Here is a 20,333-nt window from a genome sequence, read left to right on the forward strand (position 1 = left end):
TACTGACAATTGCTTGCAAAACTATAGACATGACTCCCTTCACCCTCAGCTTCAGTTGAGCTGTCTTTGCTAACTTACTTAATTCTGGATCTCCTGCCTGAGTTTCGGTTAATGAAGACATGCCTGACATCACTTTTGAACTTGCCTCATTTTTAAGAGTTTGAATTGCTCTAGTGTCGACTTGCGTATTACTGTGAGTTCTGATGATGAATTTTGTTTAGCTTGATCATTACATGCGATGGAAAAAATAACCAGAATCTGGCCCTGCAGCTGTTCCATTTCTTTAGTCTCAGCTGGACTTCCTGTGATTATATGAAAAACTATGATTTTCACTTCTGCCAAGTAATGCCCTAGAAATAAATTACTCTATCCAGAGGTAATTTCTTTACTATCCCAACTACCATTAATCTAAGCAAGTCACTCCAATTGCCTCCACCTACCCCATTTACCAATGCTTTGACTTTCAATTAACTCTCTGGAGACAAAACTAAATTATTCTCCAGTTACTACTTCTTCAGTTTGAGTAGCTCTTTAGAATAGTTATGTTCTTGGATCCTTCCTTTGAAGGAAAAAGGGTGATCTTCCCTTTAGATAAAAACTGTTCACCATCTGTCATCTACCGTATGAACGCCTTATACTCTCATAGCACTTGTGATAATGGGAACTGCAGATGCTGGAGAATCCAAGATAACAAAGTGTGGAGCTGGATGAACACAGCAGGCCAAGCAGCATCTCAGGAGCACAAAAGCCGACGTTTCGGGCCTAGACCCTTCATCAGAGAGGGGGATGGGGAGAGGGAACTGGAATAAATAGGGAGAGAGGGGGAGGCAGACCGAAGATGGAGAGAAAACAAGATAGGTAGAGAGGAGAGTATAGGTGAGGAGGTAGGGAGGGGATAGGTCAGCCCAGGGAAGATGGACAGGTCAAGGAGGTGGGATGAGGTGGTAGGTAGGAAATGGAGGTGCGGCTTGAGGTGGGAGGAAGGGATGGATGAGAGGAAGAACAGATTAGGGAGGCAGAGACAGGCTGGGCTGGTTTTGGGATGCTGTGGGGGAAGGGGACGAGCTGGGCTGGTTTTGTGATGCAGTGGAGGGAGGGGAAGAACTGGGTTGGTTTTGGGATGCAGTGGTGGAAGAGGAGATTTTGAAGCTTGTGAAGTCCACATTGATACCATTGGGCTGCAGGGTTCCCAAGCGGAATATGAGTTGCTGTTCCTGCAACCTTCGGGTGGCATCATTGTGGCACTGCAGGAGGCCCATGATGGACATGTCGTCTGAGGAATGGGAGGAGGAGTTGAAATGGCTTGCGACAGGGAGGTGCAGTTGTTGATTGCGAACCGAGCGGAGGTGTTCTGCAAAGCGGTCACCAATCCTCTGCTTGATTTCCCCAATGTAGAGGAAGCCACACCGGATGCAATGGATACATGGATATTGTATCCACTCTCATAGCACTGACTGGTCCAGTCTCTTAGTTGCAGTTAAAACTGTAATCTGATCTGTGACCTCTTTCTGGGTTTCCTTTTCAAACTAAGTCTTATAAACTCCAGTAAGTCCTATGGGTTTCTCTTTCAACTTGCAGCATTTCAAACAAGTGAGTCTGTTTTTGATACAACAAAAACACCTTGACTTCCAATTTTCACCTCCACCCCAGTACTTCCTTTTCTGACCTGGTAGGAGCCCTTGGGCCATTCCCAGATATCCTTTCCAAACTTTGGTTACTTGCCTTCCTTTTACACTCCCATTTTCTTTCCCCTTATAATACATGAAATTGATGGAAAAAAGGCTTGTTTAGTTTTATGGATTAACTCATAATCGTCAACCATTATTGCTGCCTGTTTAGCAGCTGCAACCATATGGCCCTTAACAAGCGTTCTTGTTATAGAAAGTGGTGAGTTTTTAAATTCTGCGAAGAGAATAAAGTCTCTAAGAGCATCGCACATGATTTCACTTTCTAATGCTGTTATCCATCTGTCAAAATTACTTTACTTAATCCTTTTGGATTATATAGGCTTGCCTAAGCTTCTTCCTTATGTTCTGGAACTTTTGCCTATATGCCTCAGGTATCACCTTGAATGCAGCGAATGTCGTTTTCTTCAGTGCATCATCATCATCCCTGACAATGAAACATAAATTTTTTGTGCTTTACTTATTAACCTACTGCGCATGGACAATGTCAAATCTTCTTTGTCCATTTCAGTTGCCTAACCATTTTCTGAAATGACAAGAAGAATGCCATCACCTACTTTTCCTCAAATTTCAGTAAGGCCTGTACAGATTTAAATATTTCCTAACTGGACTTCCAATTAAGACTCTGGTGCTCCCTGCCAGAGCCTGATCAGCATCTAACATCTCCTGTTTCAACGATGCCATTGTTGGGTTCCATTCATGTTCTTTCTGTTCTCTTTTCTTTCACAGTTCTAATTCTGTCATTTCCATTTTTAGCTTTCTTAATTCTAACTCCCGTTTGTTAACTTTTTCTGCCTCATTCTTCATGTTTCTATGCCATCTCTAGTATTTTCATTCTCTCCTCATGAACCAGCCATTTCATCTGTAAATTAATATCACCCAATTCTGATATTTCACAATCTGAAGTACTTGGTCCTTTTTGTACTTCCTCTAAATCCAAGGGCTACCTTTTATCTCAAATATCTCTGCCTTTTTAGCTTGGTTAGGTGATGCTGTCTCCAGCTTACCTGCCAAGTTAACTGACTGGTTTTGAAATTCCCTTGTCTGTCAGTGACAATTCTGCTACCTGCAGGAAATCTTTCTTTTCAAATGCTATACCTTAACTGCAGTACAGAACCTGGGAGTTTTCCATTACCTGCATTATTTACTAATCCACTCTCATCCATACTTGCCTTGATTTCCAATCCAATCCAATCCAATTAAAATCCAGTTCATATCCCAGACCACGAGCCCCTAAACTTTATGAATCACTGTGGGGTAGCACACCATAAATTGAGCTTCACTATTCCCAAAGTCATACCAAATATTAACTTCTGTTGAGGTATGCACAGTACCACAATTTACCTGACTTTCAGGCCATGGCTGATAGAAAGCACAGCCCAGGTTTCTGTACAAAACCAGAAGTATTATTTAACATATGTAGACTATAACTCAAGTAAATGTATAAAAAAGCTTGCATGTAACAGTACTTACTGAAACTCTGATCCCCTTATAAATTCCCGTTATGCGCGCAAACAAATGGGGAAAATACATTTTTGGTAGCGGTTGGAAAAATGGAAAGCCAGTTCATTGGTCTTTGCCTCCCAATTCTGATATTGAGATAATCCTGCTTCAGCTAGCCAGGCCCTTAGTGATCAGTTATCTTTGCCTGGAAGCTTCCACAGACTTGTAATACGAACAGCTAATTCACTTGGAGAAGTATCTCTGATTTAAAGTCGCAGCTTTCAGCAACAGCTCAAGAAAAGGTAACTAGTTTTCGGCAAGTTTAAATTAAGTGTTTTACTGTCGAGAACAGGCAGCTTTTGGTGTGTTTTTCAATGTGTCTGTGTGACCCACTTGCAGTTCCAACCTGCTTCATTAGCTAAAAACCAAACAGCTTCACATGTATATGCCTGTAAACAACTCCATGGCTCCTGGTTGTGTGCATATCACAGGAATTTATAGCCAAAGAAAATAGAGTTCACCGTAGTTTGCTGTAAAATTATGCAGCCGTCCTGGTAAGTCCCATGTTTTGTAAATACTGTTCATTTCTTCTTGCAATCAACAGATTTTAAAAACACAAAAATAAAAAAGACACCATTCCTGCAATGGGAATAATATGAGGAAGGTGGTGTTGAGGTAGACAATTTGACATGATCTTGTTGAATGGTATCTGACAGATCTTACTGTAGCTGCCATTTCACGTAACTTACATATTTGGTACGCCAATTCCTTACTGTGCTCGAATCATTTATTGCCACTGTCTTTGTGTGGAGTCCTGTCTCAGATAACTGCAGGTGTGTGAAATTGAAATACTCGTTCTCAAGAATCCAGTCAAACTGTTCAGGTAATTATTTGGCAGCTGCATTTTTTATGGACAAAGGTAGCTTTGAATTCTTTGCAGTTTGATGAAGTATAGATTCAATTTTTGTTATTAAGGGATATCTTTAAAGAAATGAAACTGTAACTTGTGCAGCATTAGTTAAAGGTTACACTTAGTTTAATGCCAGCAGAGTGTCTTTGTGAAAGTGTATTAATATCGGAAGTAAGGGAATCATGTTTAAGAATGAATAATTGCAAGGTATTGGTTTATACCACTGATTATCCACTCTCTTCTAAGATGAAAATTGTGAGTCAGAGGACCATTCCATGGATTTGAATGCCTAATTTATGAAGACAGTCTACTACGGCAGTGAATAAGTGCTTCAAAGGTGCTGTCTTTAACCTAAAGCAGTAAAATTAATTTCTTGGGTGACAGTAAATATAGCATAGCATATAGTACAAGGAGGAGGTTTTCCCAGTGCCAGAGTTCACCATTTATCTCTTAAAGCAAAATTCGTGATGTTGCACACTCATGGGATATGGATGTCACAGGCTGGAATGTTGGTCATTTTTGTCATTGTCAGTTAGATGGCCAATGTAACAATAATGGTTCCATTTCAAAAGAAGCATGTTAGGAGACTAAAAGGTTAACTGAGAAGAAATGGAAAGGAAAATTGGCTATGTGTAACAGGTGGTTAACTTGCTACTGTTCATTTTGTGCTTGAGACTTAAGTAGAATTTCAGATAGGAGCTTACCACTGTTGATACAATGAATTTGTAATCTTGGGCAAATTATTAACAATAGATGTTTTTATTTGCTTTTGAATATTATGACTTTAATATGATGTACTGAAAAAATTATAATTTATTAAGTGAGTTTTTTATAATAATAGGTACATTTTCAATTTTCAATTGTGTTTTTGTAGAATATTTTACTGACCTGAGGGGCCGGAGTGAGGATGATCCAGCCCTTCACTGGGAATTTTATGGAAGCTCCGCATGTGGTGAGTATAAAAATTTTATAGCTATTATAACTAAAGAAAAAGAAACAAAAGGCACTTTGGCTCATTTAAGCCCATTCTCTACATCAGTCATAAAAAAAATGCCCAGTTTTGGAGCCTCCTTGTTTCACATTATGAAATTTTGAGATTTGAGGTCTATTGTCAACAAACTGAGCTCGATAAAAATCCAGTTGAATGAACTTAAGATACATATCTGTTATAATCCAAAATTACTATGACCTGGATTTTCTACTTCGTGTTGGTTCACAATTGGTATTACCCTGTCTAAAATAAATACTGGCACTAGAATGAAACTGATTGCAAAACCTAGTCTAATGTACATCATTTTATTCAAATTTTAGTGCTTGTACGCAGCTAACTCCTGGTAGATGATTATTACAGAAGTTTGAAAATCTGCTACGATGCATTATAGAAGTAACATAAGCAAAGTTAGTTGCACTTCACAGCTGATCTAGTTTATTTGAGCAACTCAGTAAACCATACAAGGTATGTCCATTGAAACCAATATGCATTAAGCATAATATGCAAAATGTGGCAGCGGCCATCAATGGGTGTTGTGGGACTGACTCTGGGCCGCTGGACCAATCAGACAGTGCAAATCCATACACCTGAGATAGAATATCTTGCAGCAGGAGAGGTTCATGATACTTCAGAGCTATCCCCATCTGGGGACTTAGCTACAAGAAATATTTGTCCAGATTAAACTCCATCTGCCATTTCTCCTCTCCATCCTATCTATATCCTGCTGCATCCTTTCACAATCCTCCTTACTGCTTATAGCTCCTACAATCTTCATGTCATCCACATACATAGTAATCAGACCACCTGTATTCTCTTCCAAGTTATCACTTTGTCATCACTAAATAAAATAAATTAGAGGAAACCTTCAAGACCATCAATAATACCCTTTACTGGCATAACATTCACAAAAGAGGAGGAAAACAACAACAAACTGCCATTCCTAGATGTCACAGTAGAGCGAACAGCCAATGGGGAACTTCAAACCAGCGTCTACAGGAAAACAACACATACGGACCAAACACTGAACTACAGGAGCAACCATCCCAACACCCACAAACGAAGCTGCATTAGAACATTATTCCAACGAGCGACCACACACTGCAGCACAGAGGAAAATCACTTATACAGCGTATTCATAAAGAATGGGTACCCTACGAACACAGTCTGCCGATTCCTCAGCAATAAACCCAAACAAACAGAAAAAACGGGCTCAGAAACCATAACCACTCTCCCCTACATCAAAGAAATTTCCGAAATGACTGCCAGACTACTCGGACCTCTTGGCATCAGGGTAGCCCACAAACCCACCAACACACTAAAACAGCAGCTAATGAACTTAAAAGACCCTATACAGACAACAAACAAAACAAACGTCATCTACAAAATACCTTGCAAGAACTGTGACAAACACTACATTGGACAAACTGGCAGAGAGCTAGCCACCAGAATACACGAACATCAACTAGCCACAAAACGACATGACCCACTATCACTCGTATCCTTACACACAGATGAGGAAGGACACCACTTTGATTGGGACAACACATCCATCCTAGGACAAGCCAAACAGAGACACGCACAAGAATTCCTAGAAGCATGGCATTCCAACCAGAACGCCATCAACAAACACATTGATTTGGAGCCAATCTACCATCCCCTGAGAAAAAGAACAGGAAATGACACCACCAACACAGGAAATGACATCACCCCCAAAGAAACCTAACCAGATAAATAGAAAGCGTGACATAACACCAGCGCTTAATCGGAGGCTCACTGATGATGTTACCTAGAATGGTGTTGAAACGTCTGAAAACTAATCTTCCAGCTCAGTGAGCAAACTCACATCCAGAACCTCAACCTGAGCTACAAATCTTCTCAAAACTCACTAACAATATTTCCAAGAAGGCATCTAACTATATTGAAGTGCAGGCAGTATAACCATGATGTTAATGGATCAAATGTTTATACTGCTGAGTTTAGAAACTAAACTGAGACTACTAATTCCATTTTTGACTACAATCAGAAGGGAAGATTTTTTTTTCTAAGCTGGGAAATCAGCCACCCTAGCTATAATTTTGTTAGTTTGTGGAGCTTCCAAGTTGAGAGTGCTAGTGTCGAAAACTTTGAGCTTGTGGAAGTGAGAAAGTTTAGGTCATCAGAATTGTAAGTGTTCAAGCAAGCAAACTCAAGTCATCAAATTGTCTGAGCATTCCAAGGAAAAGAAATTGGAAACATTCAATGAATTAAAACAATTTGAAGAGTTGAGATTAGAGTGGTATTTCTGTGGAATTTAGTATCTGAAAGGATAGTGTTGGGAACTAGGTTGATACTTTGATTTGCTTCTTTTGTTAAGACCTTTCTAACTGTATTAGATATATAGTTAAGTTTATTATGCAAAATGAAAAAATGTTCTGGCGTCAAACAGCATCTGCAACCTTAGGTGGTAGTGTCTCAGTGATTACCCACTACATTAAACAACTGCAAAAATCAGCATGTAATCTATCAAGTCAGTGCTGTAACTACATTTGAACAGCTTGGCTAGGGATATGGCAAGTTCTGAAGTGCAGAATATTGTCAGAATGTTGCAAATGTCCAGTGCCTTCAACTTTTTCTTCATGTCAAGTGTAGTGAACCAAATTGACTAAGACTAGCACGTGTGACATTGGGGAACTCTGGAAGAAGCCGAGTTAGAGCATTCATTTGGCACATCAGGCTGAAGGTTGTTGTGAATGCTTCAACGTATTCTTTTGCATTGATGGGGTAGGTTCTTCCCTCATTGAGGTTGGAGATATTTGTGGAGCCTCCTCCCCAGTGAGGTTTTTTGTTATTGTCCTCCAGTATTCACAATTAGCTGTAGCAGGACTGCAGAGCTTGGATCTGATCTTTTGGCTTGTGGGATCACTTCTGTCTATCTGTCACTTGCTCTTTATGCTGTTTCAACACTTCTTTCAAATCTCTTAATTTTTCTAAAGTGAACAATGCTAGCTTCTTGAAGAAAATGCTCTAAGTGAACTTCATCATTGGAATCATTCTCAAAAATCTATTCTGCACACTTTCTAAAGTGTTCCTATTCTACCAAAGGTACCCAGAATTGAACACTGTTCCTGTTATTAGTAATAATAATTAATTGTGCTTTGTTACATTACTACCTAAATCTTTTGCTACATTTCTTTGTGTTGTTTTATCAACTTGTATTTGTTTGCAGTATCCAGATAGTTATTATATATTAGAATTACCAATGACCCCTCTGATACTTCACTCAACAACCCTGTTTGAACTATTGGCGCTAATGTTGTCACAGCTAATCTTAGTTTTGTGTGTCAACATAATTGATGTAGTTAGCAACAGGGGAACAAAGTACTCAATCCTGAGGAACTCTTCTTAACACTAATTACTATTTTGACATTAACTTTCTAACGTGCTCTACTTTGTTTTTAGTGAGTTACCTATCCAATCCCATTGCTTTAATCAGGATTTCAGTAGCTTTTTCACCACTAAAAAGTAATGCAATCTTTTGAAAAAAAATCTGATGAACTACGTCATGAGAAATGAGAGAAAGACCTAAGAGCGGCTACCCTGAATTGCCTTCTAAATTGCATTCATTCATTAACCCAGAAAATAATATTTGGCTGTTCAAATAATTATGGAGTTTTGTGGGTTACTTGTAAAGCTACTTGTATATAATTATCTTGACATAATAATTTTATTGAACTTTTCAGAACAGGACATGGAAACTTCTTGTAACATTTTGGCAAACCCTCCTGGCCTAGATGAAGAGGAAGATGAAGATACCAATTATTTTGCATTTGAGTTTTCAGACAAACCTCTTCTTACATGTTACAATATACAAGCTTGCCTTTCTCATGGGTAAGAGTGGAATTCTAATTCAATATAAGTCAGAATAAAATGGTGGGGATTTAATCCATTGACATGTTAAATTTGATGTACTTTGGATTTAAGCATTGATCTTTCGTCATTGGGATAGCTAAGAAAGGGTGGACAAGCCTGCTTAGGTTAAGGATTTGTTGGGGATGTACGTCCTGGTATAGATAAGCACCAGGGTTTCCATGTACTGTTTCTGACCCACCAGGAACCCTTGAAAGATGAAATAAAAACTTTCCACCTTGAGGCCAGGATCCAGCCCATCATAGGCTATATTTTAAAAAAATAGAAAATAGGAGCAGCATTAAGCCATCTCACCCTTTGAGCCTACAACACCATTAATATGATCAAGGCTTTCATCTATCTGAGTATCTTGTTCCCACTTTCTCCCCATACCCTTTGATCTCTTTAGCCCCTAAGAATTATATCTAACTCCTTCTTGAAAACACTTAATGTTCTGACCTCAGCTGCTCTGGCAGAGAATTCCACAGGTTCATCTCTCTGGATGAGGAAATTTCTCCTCATCTGAGTCCTAAATGGTGTACCAAATATCCTTAGACTTTGACCCCTGATTTTGGACTCTATGGTCATCAGGAATATTTTGTATTTATCCTGTCTAGTCCTGCTGCAATTTTATACGTTTCTATGAGATCCTCCCTAATTCTTCTAAACTCCAGTAGATATAGCTTTATTGATCCATTCTCTCATCATGCCTCAATCCTCCCATCTTAAGGAATTAGACAGTGAAAACTTTGTTACACTTCTACAGCCAAAACATCCTTTATCAGATAAGGAGATCAAAACTGCACACAATACTCGAAATGTAGTTTCACCAAGACCATGTAGCATTGCAACAAATCTTCCATTTTCCCCCACTCAAATCGTCTTGCTATGAAGGCCACCATACCATTTGCCTTCTTCATCACCTGCTGCACCTGTATGCTTACTTGCACTGACTGAGGTACACAGACAACCAGGTCTCACAGCAACTACCTCTCTCCCAATTTATCATCATTAAGATAATAATATGCCTTCCTGTTTTTGCTACCAACATGGGTAGCTTCATATTTATTCACATTATTCTTTATCTGTCATGCATTTGCCTACTAACAACTTTTCCAAATCCTACTGAAGCATCTCTGCATCATCCCACCCAGTTGTCTAATTGAATACAGTAGGTTTTAATTGAGATTGCATTTAAAACGTTGTGTGTGATCACAACTACGTTGTTGGGATAAAACGCTGTCAGTTAAATCAGTTCCCACAACCCTGCTGGAGGCACCTTCCACTTGCCTGAATTCAGGTGTTAAAGTGAGAGGAAAGGAATGTGTAGTGAACAAAGGAGATGTGCACTTCAATCTGACTTCCCCCTCTACCATCTAACACCCTGCCTGCATCATTTCTGCTATATTTGGGGAGGCCAGGGCTGGGGGATAAAACTTGCCTTCTTATTTGGTTTTTCTGTACAGTTTCTGACTGCAGTTCTCTGAATAGGATTAATGTTAGATTAAAAGTACTGCATGTTGTTACGTCGGCTGTGTAACAAAATGATCATTTTGTGAATTCTGAAACATACTTGTTGGTTTGATTAACCTGTATTTACCATGGGTTTAAAAATTTCACTGCCACATCTCGGGAACATATCAAAACATTGCATATTTGTAGATCATGATTTACCATCCACTACTTTAGTCCATTACATTGCTGAATATAATTCAAGGGGTAGCTAAGAGGAACTTCCAACAATACAGGTCTTCTTGTTGATTTGTAAGATAAATGAAAGTTAAATTGATTACATATAATTTTGTGTTAATTCTATGGAATGGCACTGTAGAGTTTTGGACTATTTGATATGGCTATCCTGCACAGTTGTAAATTATGCTTCATTCAGTATTTCGTTTTGTTTGTACAGCCCTTGCAATTGGCTAGTGTTAGCCGAAGTTCTTCGAAGACTGAAAATGTCAGTCAGGATTTTCCAATCTCGCTTTCCTCACTTTGAAATAGCTACCATTACAGAGGTAGAATTTTACAAACAGGTGTCCACAAGCCAGGTACATTTCCAACTTGGGAACCTTCAGTTCTGCTCCCTTGATGGCAGGATGTCTCTGGAACTGGTACGGTGTGTGCCTGAGTTATTGGACCTCCTTGGTTCTACGGTGGAACTATTAACTGAAGACTGTGAGAAAGTTATTACATTCATGAGGTGAACCAAAATCATGACTGATCGACAAACTATTCCCATTTTGAATAATAAGGAATGAGTTGAATGGGTACTAGCAGGGGTGTACAGTAAGGCAGCCAGTACTTCTGTTGTTTCAAATCAGGCATGGACCAGCCACCCAAACAGAACAGAAAAAAAGGTCATTTCTGACCTTTTAGTGCAACAGAATAAGGATTGCTGGGACGTTTAAAGGAAGTGTTAAAAATACTTTAACTAGGTTCATTAAAATATTTTCTACCCAATTAATTATGTTGAGTGCACCTAAGTTTGTGATCCACTAACCATGAGAAACAATTAGTACTGGATTAACCGATTTCTTGTGAAATAATCAATATTTATTCCTGTTCCCAAGTTTTGGTTATCATTTATCCTTTATTTACTTTTAGATAAAGTATATAACTTCCTGTCTACCCAATTCACTCACTATCTTACACAACACTAGTTTCCGTTGAGAGCACAGGCTGGTGGTCTATTCACGGGCATTTAATTTTCAGACAGCTGCAAAGAGATAGCAAAAAAATCTAATGAAGAAGTGTATTTCTGATTTCTGCTCCCACTCTTCTTCTTGGACTCTTCAAATAGATGCCTTGATTAAATGATAGCTCTGCATATTAATGAATCTGAAATCAGGCATTCGGCGGAGTATAGATTAAACTTGTGTCCAAACTTTATAACACGATGCGCTCTTCTGTGTTAAAAGAAACACAGTTGTGCATGTCTACCTTTTTTAAAAAAATAATTTGTATCTGACTTGCATACTAAGAGAACAAAATGGTATTGATTTTCATTAAGTATGAATTCGGTAACATTTTTCAAGATCAAAAAACAGGAATTCACCAGAATTAAATCACCAGTGCCTGAAAGATCTGAGACATAAATATCTAAATGGAAACGCTTCAGTGTGTTACCTGCACACACGTTCATTCCTAAGTTTGGCATTTCACACTGACAGAGGATATTTTAGTAAACTTGTTCACAAAGTAAGCAGTTTATCTCAAGCGATATCTAGAAATTGGATCCAGAATGTGTATCCTATAAATAGGAATTCCAACTTTTCTGTCATATTTGTAAGTTTTGTTGGTGCTTATATTTTCATGATCAAAATTTATTTTCCAGTTTAAAACCAATCAAATTAGGTTGGTAAATGAAAATTGAATACTGGTATGCATGATGTTAATTGAAGTAAAAGCCAACTGGAGGTTTTGTTGGATACAGATAAATTTGAGCCCACATTACACATTTATACTACTCTCTGTGATGATGCACTTTACTTTGAATGCTTGTTGAGTTGCACTTATCACTGACTTGCTGTTCTGCTGGAGTAACATAAATTTAATTCAAAGCCACAACAAGATAGGGGACCTAATGACATGTGCAAGACATGAAAGCACTTACATTAAGTAAAGTAATACAGACAAGAAATGTGTGCAGTTCAGATTCTAAACTACTAATATTGATCTTCACTCCTTCAGGTCTATTGAAAAGACAACCTAGAGTGACATACATTCAATTTTTGCCACATAAATTGGGATTTTGAGCCAGAATCTAAAAGCTTTATTTTGAACCTGCCCATCAACCAAACCTTAATTTAAATTGTGCATCAGAAAAGAATAATCTGAATCCAGAGGGAGTCATTTCAGGTACTCCTGCTGTTTTCACGTTAATATGAAGCAGTTGGGATGTGCAAATCTTCAGAAATGGCATTTTAACTCAGGAGTCAGATGGTTGAAATGAGGTCCCCTAACAGCCTGGGCTTCATGTCAAATGTTGGGTAACTCCAACTCGGAGTAAAATCAGATTTAAAGAATTATCTCTCTAACCACTGGATTCTTCTGACTGTATGCTCCTAAAATTTAATTTAAATGAGCATGGCTTTGTTCACTCATGCTGGATATGAAGTGTTCCTTTACTATGGCATATTGCGTTCAATAGGTGTAATGAGAATGTAAATATTGGGCATTCATTTTGCCAATTTAAATACTGAAAAGTTCCATTTGCAGTTATGCACCATTATTACCTCAACTCTGTTACATGTTTGACAATGGTGCAGCACATTTCTTGGAAAAATATATCAACTGTGTAGCATATTGCATGATTTTGCAGTTCGCTGTCAGTAGCAAACTTAGCTAAAAGTATATAGCCGAGCACTGCTGCTCAGTACAGTTTTTTTTAAGATTCTGTGCCAGTGAAGATACACCATGCAGATGCAGAACATGTTCTGAGATGCAACACTCCCTCAATAGATATATGATCAAGCAATATAAGTCTTTGCCTTCTTATATCATTGTACAGTATAATCTCATTTAATCTCATCCTTTTGTAGAAGCCGAATTGCTTGTAATATACTGTTTATACTAATCCTGAAGGTAGTGTTGTGGTCAAATTAATATTATGCAAAAACCCAATCCAACTTGCAGTCATTTTCCACTGCCTGAAACTTGAATGAAAGTACCATGAGTGTTTCTGATCCGTTGTGGGTCAAAACATGTGTGAAGTTTTTCCTTTAACACTATTCTGCTGAATTGCTCAGTCACAAATGGACAGCTTCCGTACTAAGGACAGCACTCTCCCAAAATCCCCCAGTGTTAATGATGTGATCACATGTCACTAACTTTTGCATCTCAGAACATGTGCCCTATCAGACATTGGCATGTGGCAAATACTAAGAGAATGAAGATCTCCATGAAACATGATGAGGCCTCCATTGTACTTGCAAGAGTACACCTTTCCAACCCCAGCTCTCTTAGTACCATCCATGAATTAGAAGAGCAAGTACCATATTCACAACCAGGGACAGGTCACCACATCTGCCACCATACTTGTTCCTCACATGTCCACCACAGTACAATATTGGCCAAGAAATCCCAGTTGTTCCTCTTCCTACACCACCTTTGGAATATTCAGCACTTAAAACGATTTACCAAATGAGTGTCGTTGACATTCCATTTGCCAAAGATCTCTTGCCCCAACTGTGTAGAATTGATGCATGAGCAAATCTTTCTTGTCTTAATGAAGAACACTAGATCCATAAAATTTCCTCACCAGGTATTTTGAACATCCATTGGCTTCATGTTCCTAATCTATATTTGAGCAGTAACGGAAGAAAACTGCTTCCCCCTGAAGGATTATTCTGGTCTCTCTCAAACTGCCACTCCTGTCTACCCAAAATAAACAATGCTTTGGCCAACAACCTACTTTCCTGCCTCTCTGCTTTCTATTCTATTTTTTCTGTCTCCGTAACAACTATCTGTTCACTTCCTCACCTCCTCACTCCTGTTTCTTCTACACTTCCTCTGCATTTTATTTGTGTAACCCACACTTCTCCCCCAACCCTGTCTGCCAACCTACCCCTCACCACCTTCCCTATTTTGGCTTCGGTTATTTCTTTGTCTTTATTATGAACCCTTTAATCCTCAGGGGAAGGCAGTTGACTAATGAGAGAACTCCAGTAGGAGGGAGGAAGATGGTGGAGTATCCATTGTCTACCCAATGCCATGGAATTCTGTGAACAGCATGAAAATGGAAGGGGGCTTTCCTGCCCAAAGACCAATTAAGGGAGTTTTACCACTGCCACCGGTGTTTTACTAAACAAACTCCCTGGGCTCAGAAATGTGGACCTTCCTGATCAGAGACTGTAGCTCAAAAAGGGGTCTTCAGCAGTCATCACCACCCCCAGTGATGCTACTGGGACTAAATAGCTTCTGACCATCTGATGGGAGCCCCAGCAGCAGCTCATTTGCTGCCTGATTCATAGAATCTGGTCCCACTCTAAAACCATCACTGCCAAACAAATTTCAGCCTTTTGAATACCCTGCTATTTCCTAACTCTGCTGCGGGCAAGGTATATAGAAATGTTCCCAGTGCGAAGTACTGAACACATTCATTTCTTCCTGTAGGTGGTGCTATAATATTTACAATGTATGATTCATTATGTACAGTGGTCCTCAACACTTCATTAGCAATGAACTATTTCTTTTCTTTGCCTGAAACTTAAATGAAAATAATTTGAGTGTTTAATTCTACAAATCAGTGGTGCCATTTACCCATTTGATGCTAAATCCTACCTTCAATCAGAGCTGGATTTGATATGAGTATTTTGTTACAAATGATAGTTTATTTAAGAGAAGTTAAAGCAAATACTTGTGCTTTTATTTTGAGAACTATGAAACTAAGTTGATGCATGAGCTTTTGAATATACATAAGCACAAAAAAGCACATTGCTCATTTTGACCGAATCACTAAGCGAAGGAAGAAAATCCTGTTGTTGGAGAAAAAAAGTAGGTTAGTCTTTAATACACAGTTTTCTTGTAAATTACATGATGTGAAGAATGCCTCTGCTTGGTTTTATTTAGCTGAGAATATTTTTACTGTTTGGTGTTGGGGTTCAGTTTCAGTAATTTTGAATGGTTCACTGTTTTCTACTATACAGTCAGAAAGTCAAAAAGTATAAGATTAGCACACAATGTTCAACCCCAGCTCCAACAGCCAGAAAAATTGACCTGGGGTAAGCACCAACACTAAGTAGTCTTTAAGTATTGCCCACCTTGTTAAGTTTCAACCAACAGTGGAAATAATTTAAACAAAAGCCTGGCTCATTAGCAATAATTTTGCTTTAAACTTGGAATATATGTCAATTCTTAGATTTGACCACATAATCTAAACTTGAACTGTGCAGTACCAAGGAAGTGTTGCTTTGCTATAATTGATGCATTTCAACTCTATTAAACTGGGCTGCATTTGCCTTTTGAGGTTATAGGGCACATCATCAAACTATTTGGCAAAGAGTAGGTGTCTTGGCAATATTGATTTTAAATGTTTGGTCAGGTTTTTTTTAACTTAATTCGAAGTAAAATAAGTGACAAACAACTTTCAGTGCAAAATCTAAACAGTACATTCATGTCAGAAATGTAGTTTTAATCAGCGAAGAAACATATCGTATTGTCAGTAAGTAATAAATGTAAATACCTTTATGGAGTAGTTTGAAAAGGGTTTGAGATATACTAATAGCTGCTACTTAGCACATCTTCTCCAGTCCATACTCTGCTACTAATGCATTTAATTTGACCATCTACACATAATGCAGAAAACTGAAAGTACTCAGTGTGTTCTCACACCAAACCAGAAAAGGGATTGTATGCGGCACACCAAGACTGCTGTGTGATAAAATCACATTTCTAGACTTCATTGGGTTTAGCCCTAAATTTGCAATTCATTTATCAATGCAGCTTTTCAGAATTAAATTAGTTCACTGAAATCAGCAGGCTTTTGTAAATTGTTAAATAAATAAAATGATAAGTAATAAACTTAACTAAGTTAGAAAGCAATTACATTAGACAATACAATAGAGCAACCACAATGGTGCCTTTCTCAATCTAATACAAACTGTTAATAAAATCACAGTTATTAAATAAAAGTGTTTTGAGGGTCAATCTGCCTGCCAATCAGCATCTAAAAGAGATAATACTAGGTTAATATTTCAGGGATGAAGGATCACATCTAATTTTTTTATAACAGGTCCTTTCTCTGCTTTTGATCAAGTTGCAGAATTCCAGCATTTTCTGTGTTTGTTCAGCTTTAGCAAAATTCTTTTTATTTCTACTGTAAGCAATCAGTTTGAAGATTTTAAAATTAAGGGGATTACTACTCTCTACGACTTGTGTTGATATAAATGAATTCTAAATTTACCCATTGATACAGTTTTTTTGTAATTTGACCAAGCGTTTGTTGTCACCTGGGTGTTCAAAGTCTGCTGTAATCTCAGTTTATGTCCCAGCATTCCTTCAAAGTAATGGCATTTCTATTCAATAAAACAATTAACTCAACCATGTGGAGATCAAATTCTGCTAGTTAACTGGACATGTTTTTATTGTAAAATCTCCAGTGAGGTAGCTGAATTTTGGTGCTGCAACTCTGCAAAGCATCTGTTGCAATGTATAGATAGAAGTATTTACCTGTTGGAAACTGCTGCAGTTATCTAAAATAAACTTCTGACAAACCAGATAAGGTTACACCTTCATGTACAAATCCTTCTTGAAAGTTTATAAGACTGTTCTATGTATATTTGTACAGTGTTTGATATTGCTAAAATGGAGTTGGAACCCTGTTGGTTAACTCTTAGTTTATATAAAGACGTCTACATTGTTTTGCTGGAAAGTAAACCAGCATTGATGGGTTTTTTGAATTCTTCATGTTTATACATTTGTTGTTTATATACACCAGAGTTTTTTTTTCTGTTGAAAAAGTAAATTATTTAGTTGATGGCATATTTTCATTTTGAAGATTTAACAAATGTATTGTGTTGGTAATATAAACAATGAGGAACTTAGGTGAAAGTCTGTAGATTGGACTCTTCAGATTTATTTGTAAGGAGCAGATAGAGTGAAGGCCTTGATGTTTTGTTTACAATAAGTTGGAATCTGGAATGAGTCAAACTTGCATTTATACAGCTATCTGAAGTCAACTCCCATTAAACTTATTTGGATTCTTACCTTTTGATTCAGAGTTCATTTACTGTCATTTATTAACTTCTACGCTTTCTATTTAAGGAAATGTTTGCTAAAACCAAGTGTTTTGTCTATTCCTCATAATTCATCATGAAATATTAAGGTTTCATAAATCATATTTATTTAGTGTATGGTAATGCAATGGTACATAAGCATACACTTGCTTACAACTATGTCAGGTTTCGATAACTAGGAACCCTACTGAGTGACAATTTCAGGCTCAATGCTCAGGTTGAATGAAAGTTAAACCCAAATTTTTATGACGACTAGTTGCTTTTAATACTTTTTTTTCTATATTATCCCCTGCAAATGTCTCCTTGGCATGTCTTCTTATCCTAGCAATGCTGCAAGTTTTTTTTAAAAAACTCACCTCAAAGGAAATTAATAAACCTTATTGTTAAATGTACAAACAGGGCTAATACTAGCCTAATCTGCCACCATTGATTTTAATGGGTGGAAGGTAAAATAATGCTGGTCTAAACCTGTGCTCTTCTTATTTGGTAGATTAGGCTAAAATTGCCATACTGCAGGTGTTATTCCAGAAAGCCTGCTGGCAAAGGAAAGAAGTGAAACCAGTCGTTATACACTTACAGCATTGCACATTAAGATGCAACTTCTAACCCAACAAAGATTATTTTTAATCTAAGTCTGTTTACCTGGACTCAAATGAAATGATAGTTACTATCTACTGCCCTCAAACAATTACGTACAATATACAACTAACACTAAATTGTTCGTGAACAAGTTCCACTGCCATTGAGAGAACAAGATAAGTATAACTGCTGTAGTCATAGTACATTTTCCATTGTATTTATTGCTGAACAATTCTGTGTTAGTTTTATAATATAAGCTACCTTCAACCCAATCTGATCCTTTCACAAAGTTTAATTTAAAAAGCACATTAAAATTCTGGTGTGTAATACTTGTATTTTCAACACTAAGGGTTGCTATTTTGGGTGCAAAATTGTGTCCAACCTGTATAAACATTTATTATTAACATGGACACTGGAGTGTGCAGAATAAACAGATTGTGAGACAAAAATAAAAATTGCTGGAAAAACTCAGGCGGTCTGGCAGCATCTGAGGACAGAAACCAGAGTTAATGTTTCAGGTCAAGTGACCCTTCCTCAGAAGTGATGGTCGCTAGGCAAATGTCGGTTTATATGCAGAAGATAGTGTGGGGGAAGGGAATAAGGAATAAATGAAAGGAATAAGGTGGGAATAGAGTCCAAAGACAGAGAAGAGCAGTTGGACAGACAAAGTGGATAATGATCTGGCTGTGAGAGTGAATAGCTATAAATGGGGACTGATACTGGCTAACAATGGATGGTGCATAATAGCAGACTATATGATGACAAGGCCTGGAATGTGGGGGGTTTAGGGCAAGGACACTGGAGAACTCGTGTCCTAAAGTTATTGAACTCAATATGGAGTCTGGAATGCTGCAGGGTCTCCAAGCTGAAAATGAGGTTCTGTTCTTTCAGTTTTCATTTAACTTTTCTGGAGCATTGCAGTAAGCCTGAGATAGAGATGTTGACCAGGAAGCAGGGTGGTGTGTTGAAGTGGCAGGCAACTGGAAGTTCAGGGTCTTTTTTTGTGAACAGGGCACAAGCATTCTGTGAAGTGGTCACCCAGTCTACACTTCATTTCCACAATATAGAGGAGACCATATCGTGAGCAGTGAATGCAGACTAAATTATGTTAAGTACAGGTAAAGCGCTGCTTCACCTAGAAGGTGTACTTAGGCCCCTGAATACTGAGGAGGGAGGAAGCAAATGGACAGGTGTTACACCTTCTGCAGTTGCAGTGGAAGATGCCATGAGGCTGGGGGGAGGTGTTGGGAGTCAAGACAGAGTGAACTAGGGTGTCCAGAAGGGAACAATCCCTTTGGAGGGCTGTCAAAGTAGGGGGTGGAATAAGGAATATGTGTCTGGTAATGGCATCTTGCTGGAGGTGGTAGTTAATGATCTTCTGAATGTGGATGCTCATGGGATGGTAGGTAAGGACAAGGGGAATACTATTGCTGTTGAGGAACAGAAGAGAGGGTTAAGGGCTGAAGTGTTGGAGATGGGTTCAGCCTTGCTGAGGGGCCTGTCAACAACAGACCTGGGGAATTCTCAGTTGAAGAAGAAGGTGGACATTGCAGAGGCTCCCATGTTGAAATTGGCATCATTAGAACAAATGCACAGGAGATGGAGGAACTGAGAGAATAGAATGGAGGCTTTACAGGAAGTGGGTGCAAGGATGTATAGTCAAAGTAACTGTGGGAATCAGGTTTATGGTGGATGTTGGTGGCCAGCCTATTCCCAGAAATGGAAACAGATGTCAAGGAAGGGAAAAGGGTAGGCAGAGATGGACCAGGCAAAGGTGAGACTGAAGTGGAAATTGGAAACAAAATTGATAAACTTCTCCAATTCCAGACAGATTATATAGTTAGTATAATACAGATTTAACTATTTGTGCTATGATGCATCATGTTGTGTAGTAAACATTTTTACTTTTAAGAACAAAGAAAATTACAGCACAGGAACAGGCCCTTTGGCCCTCCAAGCCTGCGCCGATCGAGATCCTCTATCTACCTATTTTCTAAGGGTTTGTGTCCATTTGCTCGCTGCCCATCCATGTACCTGTCCAAATATATCTTAAAAAAGGCTAACGTATCTGCGTCTACCACCTCCGCTGGCAATGCGTTCCAGGC

General features: G+C 38.4%; 1 protein-coding gene across 4 annotated transcripts in view; it reads left to right on the top strand.

Annotated features, from left to right (window-relative positions):
- bcorl1 (BCL6 corepressor-like 1) overlaps positions 1–17,619 on the top strand; it is a 231,868-nt gene extending 214,249 nt beyond the window's left edge. For all 4 annotated transcript variants that reach the window (XM_059651460.1, XM_048544497.2, XM_048544496.2 and 1 more), the window contains 3 exons: positions 4,913–4,990; positions 8,749–8,896; positions 10,824–17,619. In XM_059651460.1, the coding sequence (XP_059507443.1) occupies positions 4,913–4,990; positions 8,749–8,896; positions 10,824–11,118 (521 nt within the window). In that variant the 3' untranslated portion in view covers positions 11,119–17,619. The remainder of the gene's footprint in view (positions 1–4,912; positions 4,991–8,748; positions 8,897–10,823) is intronic.
- The last annotated feature ends 2,714 nt before the right edge of the window (positions 17,620–20,333 follow it).

This window comes from Stegostoma tigrinum, chromosome 15 (genome assembly GCF_030684315.1).
Source record: "Stegostoma tigrinum isolate sSteTig4 chromosome 15, sSteTig4.hap1, whole genome shotgun sequence".
Lineage (NCBI taxonomy): Eukaryota > Metazoa > Chordata > Chondrichthyes > Orectolobiformes > Stegostomatidae > Stegostoma > Stegostoma tigrinum.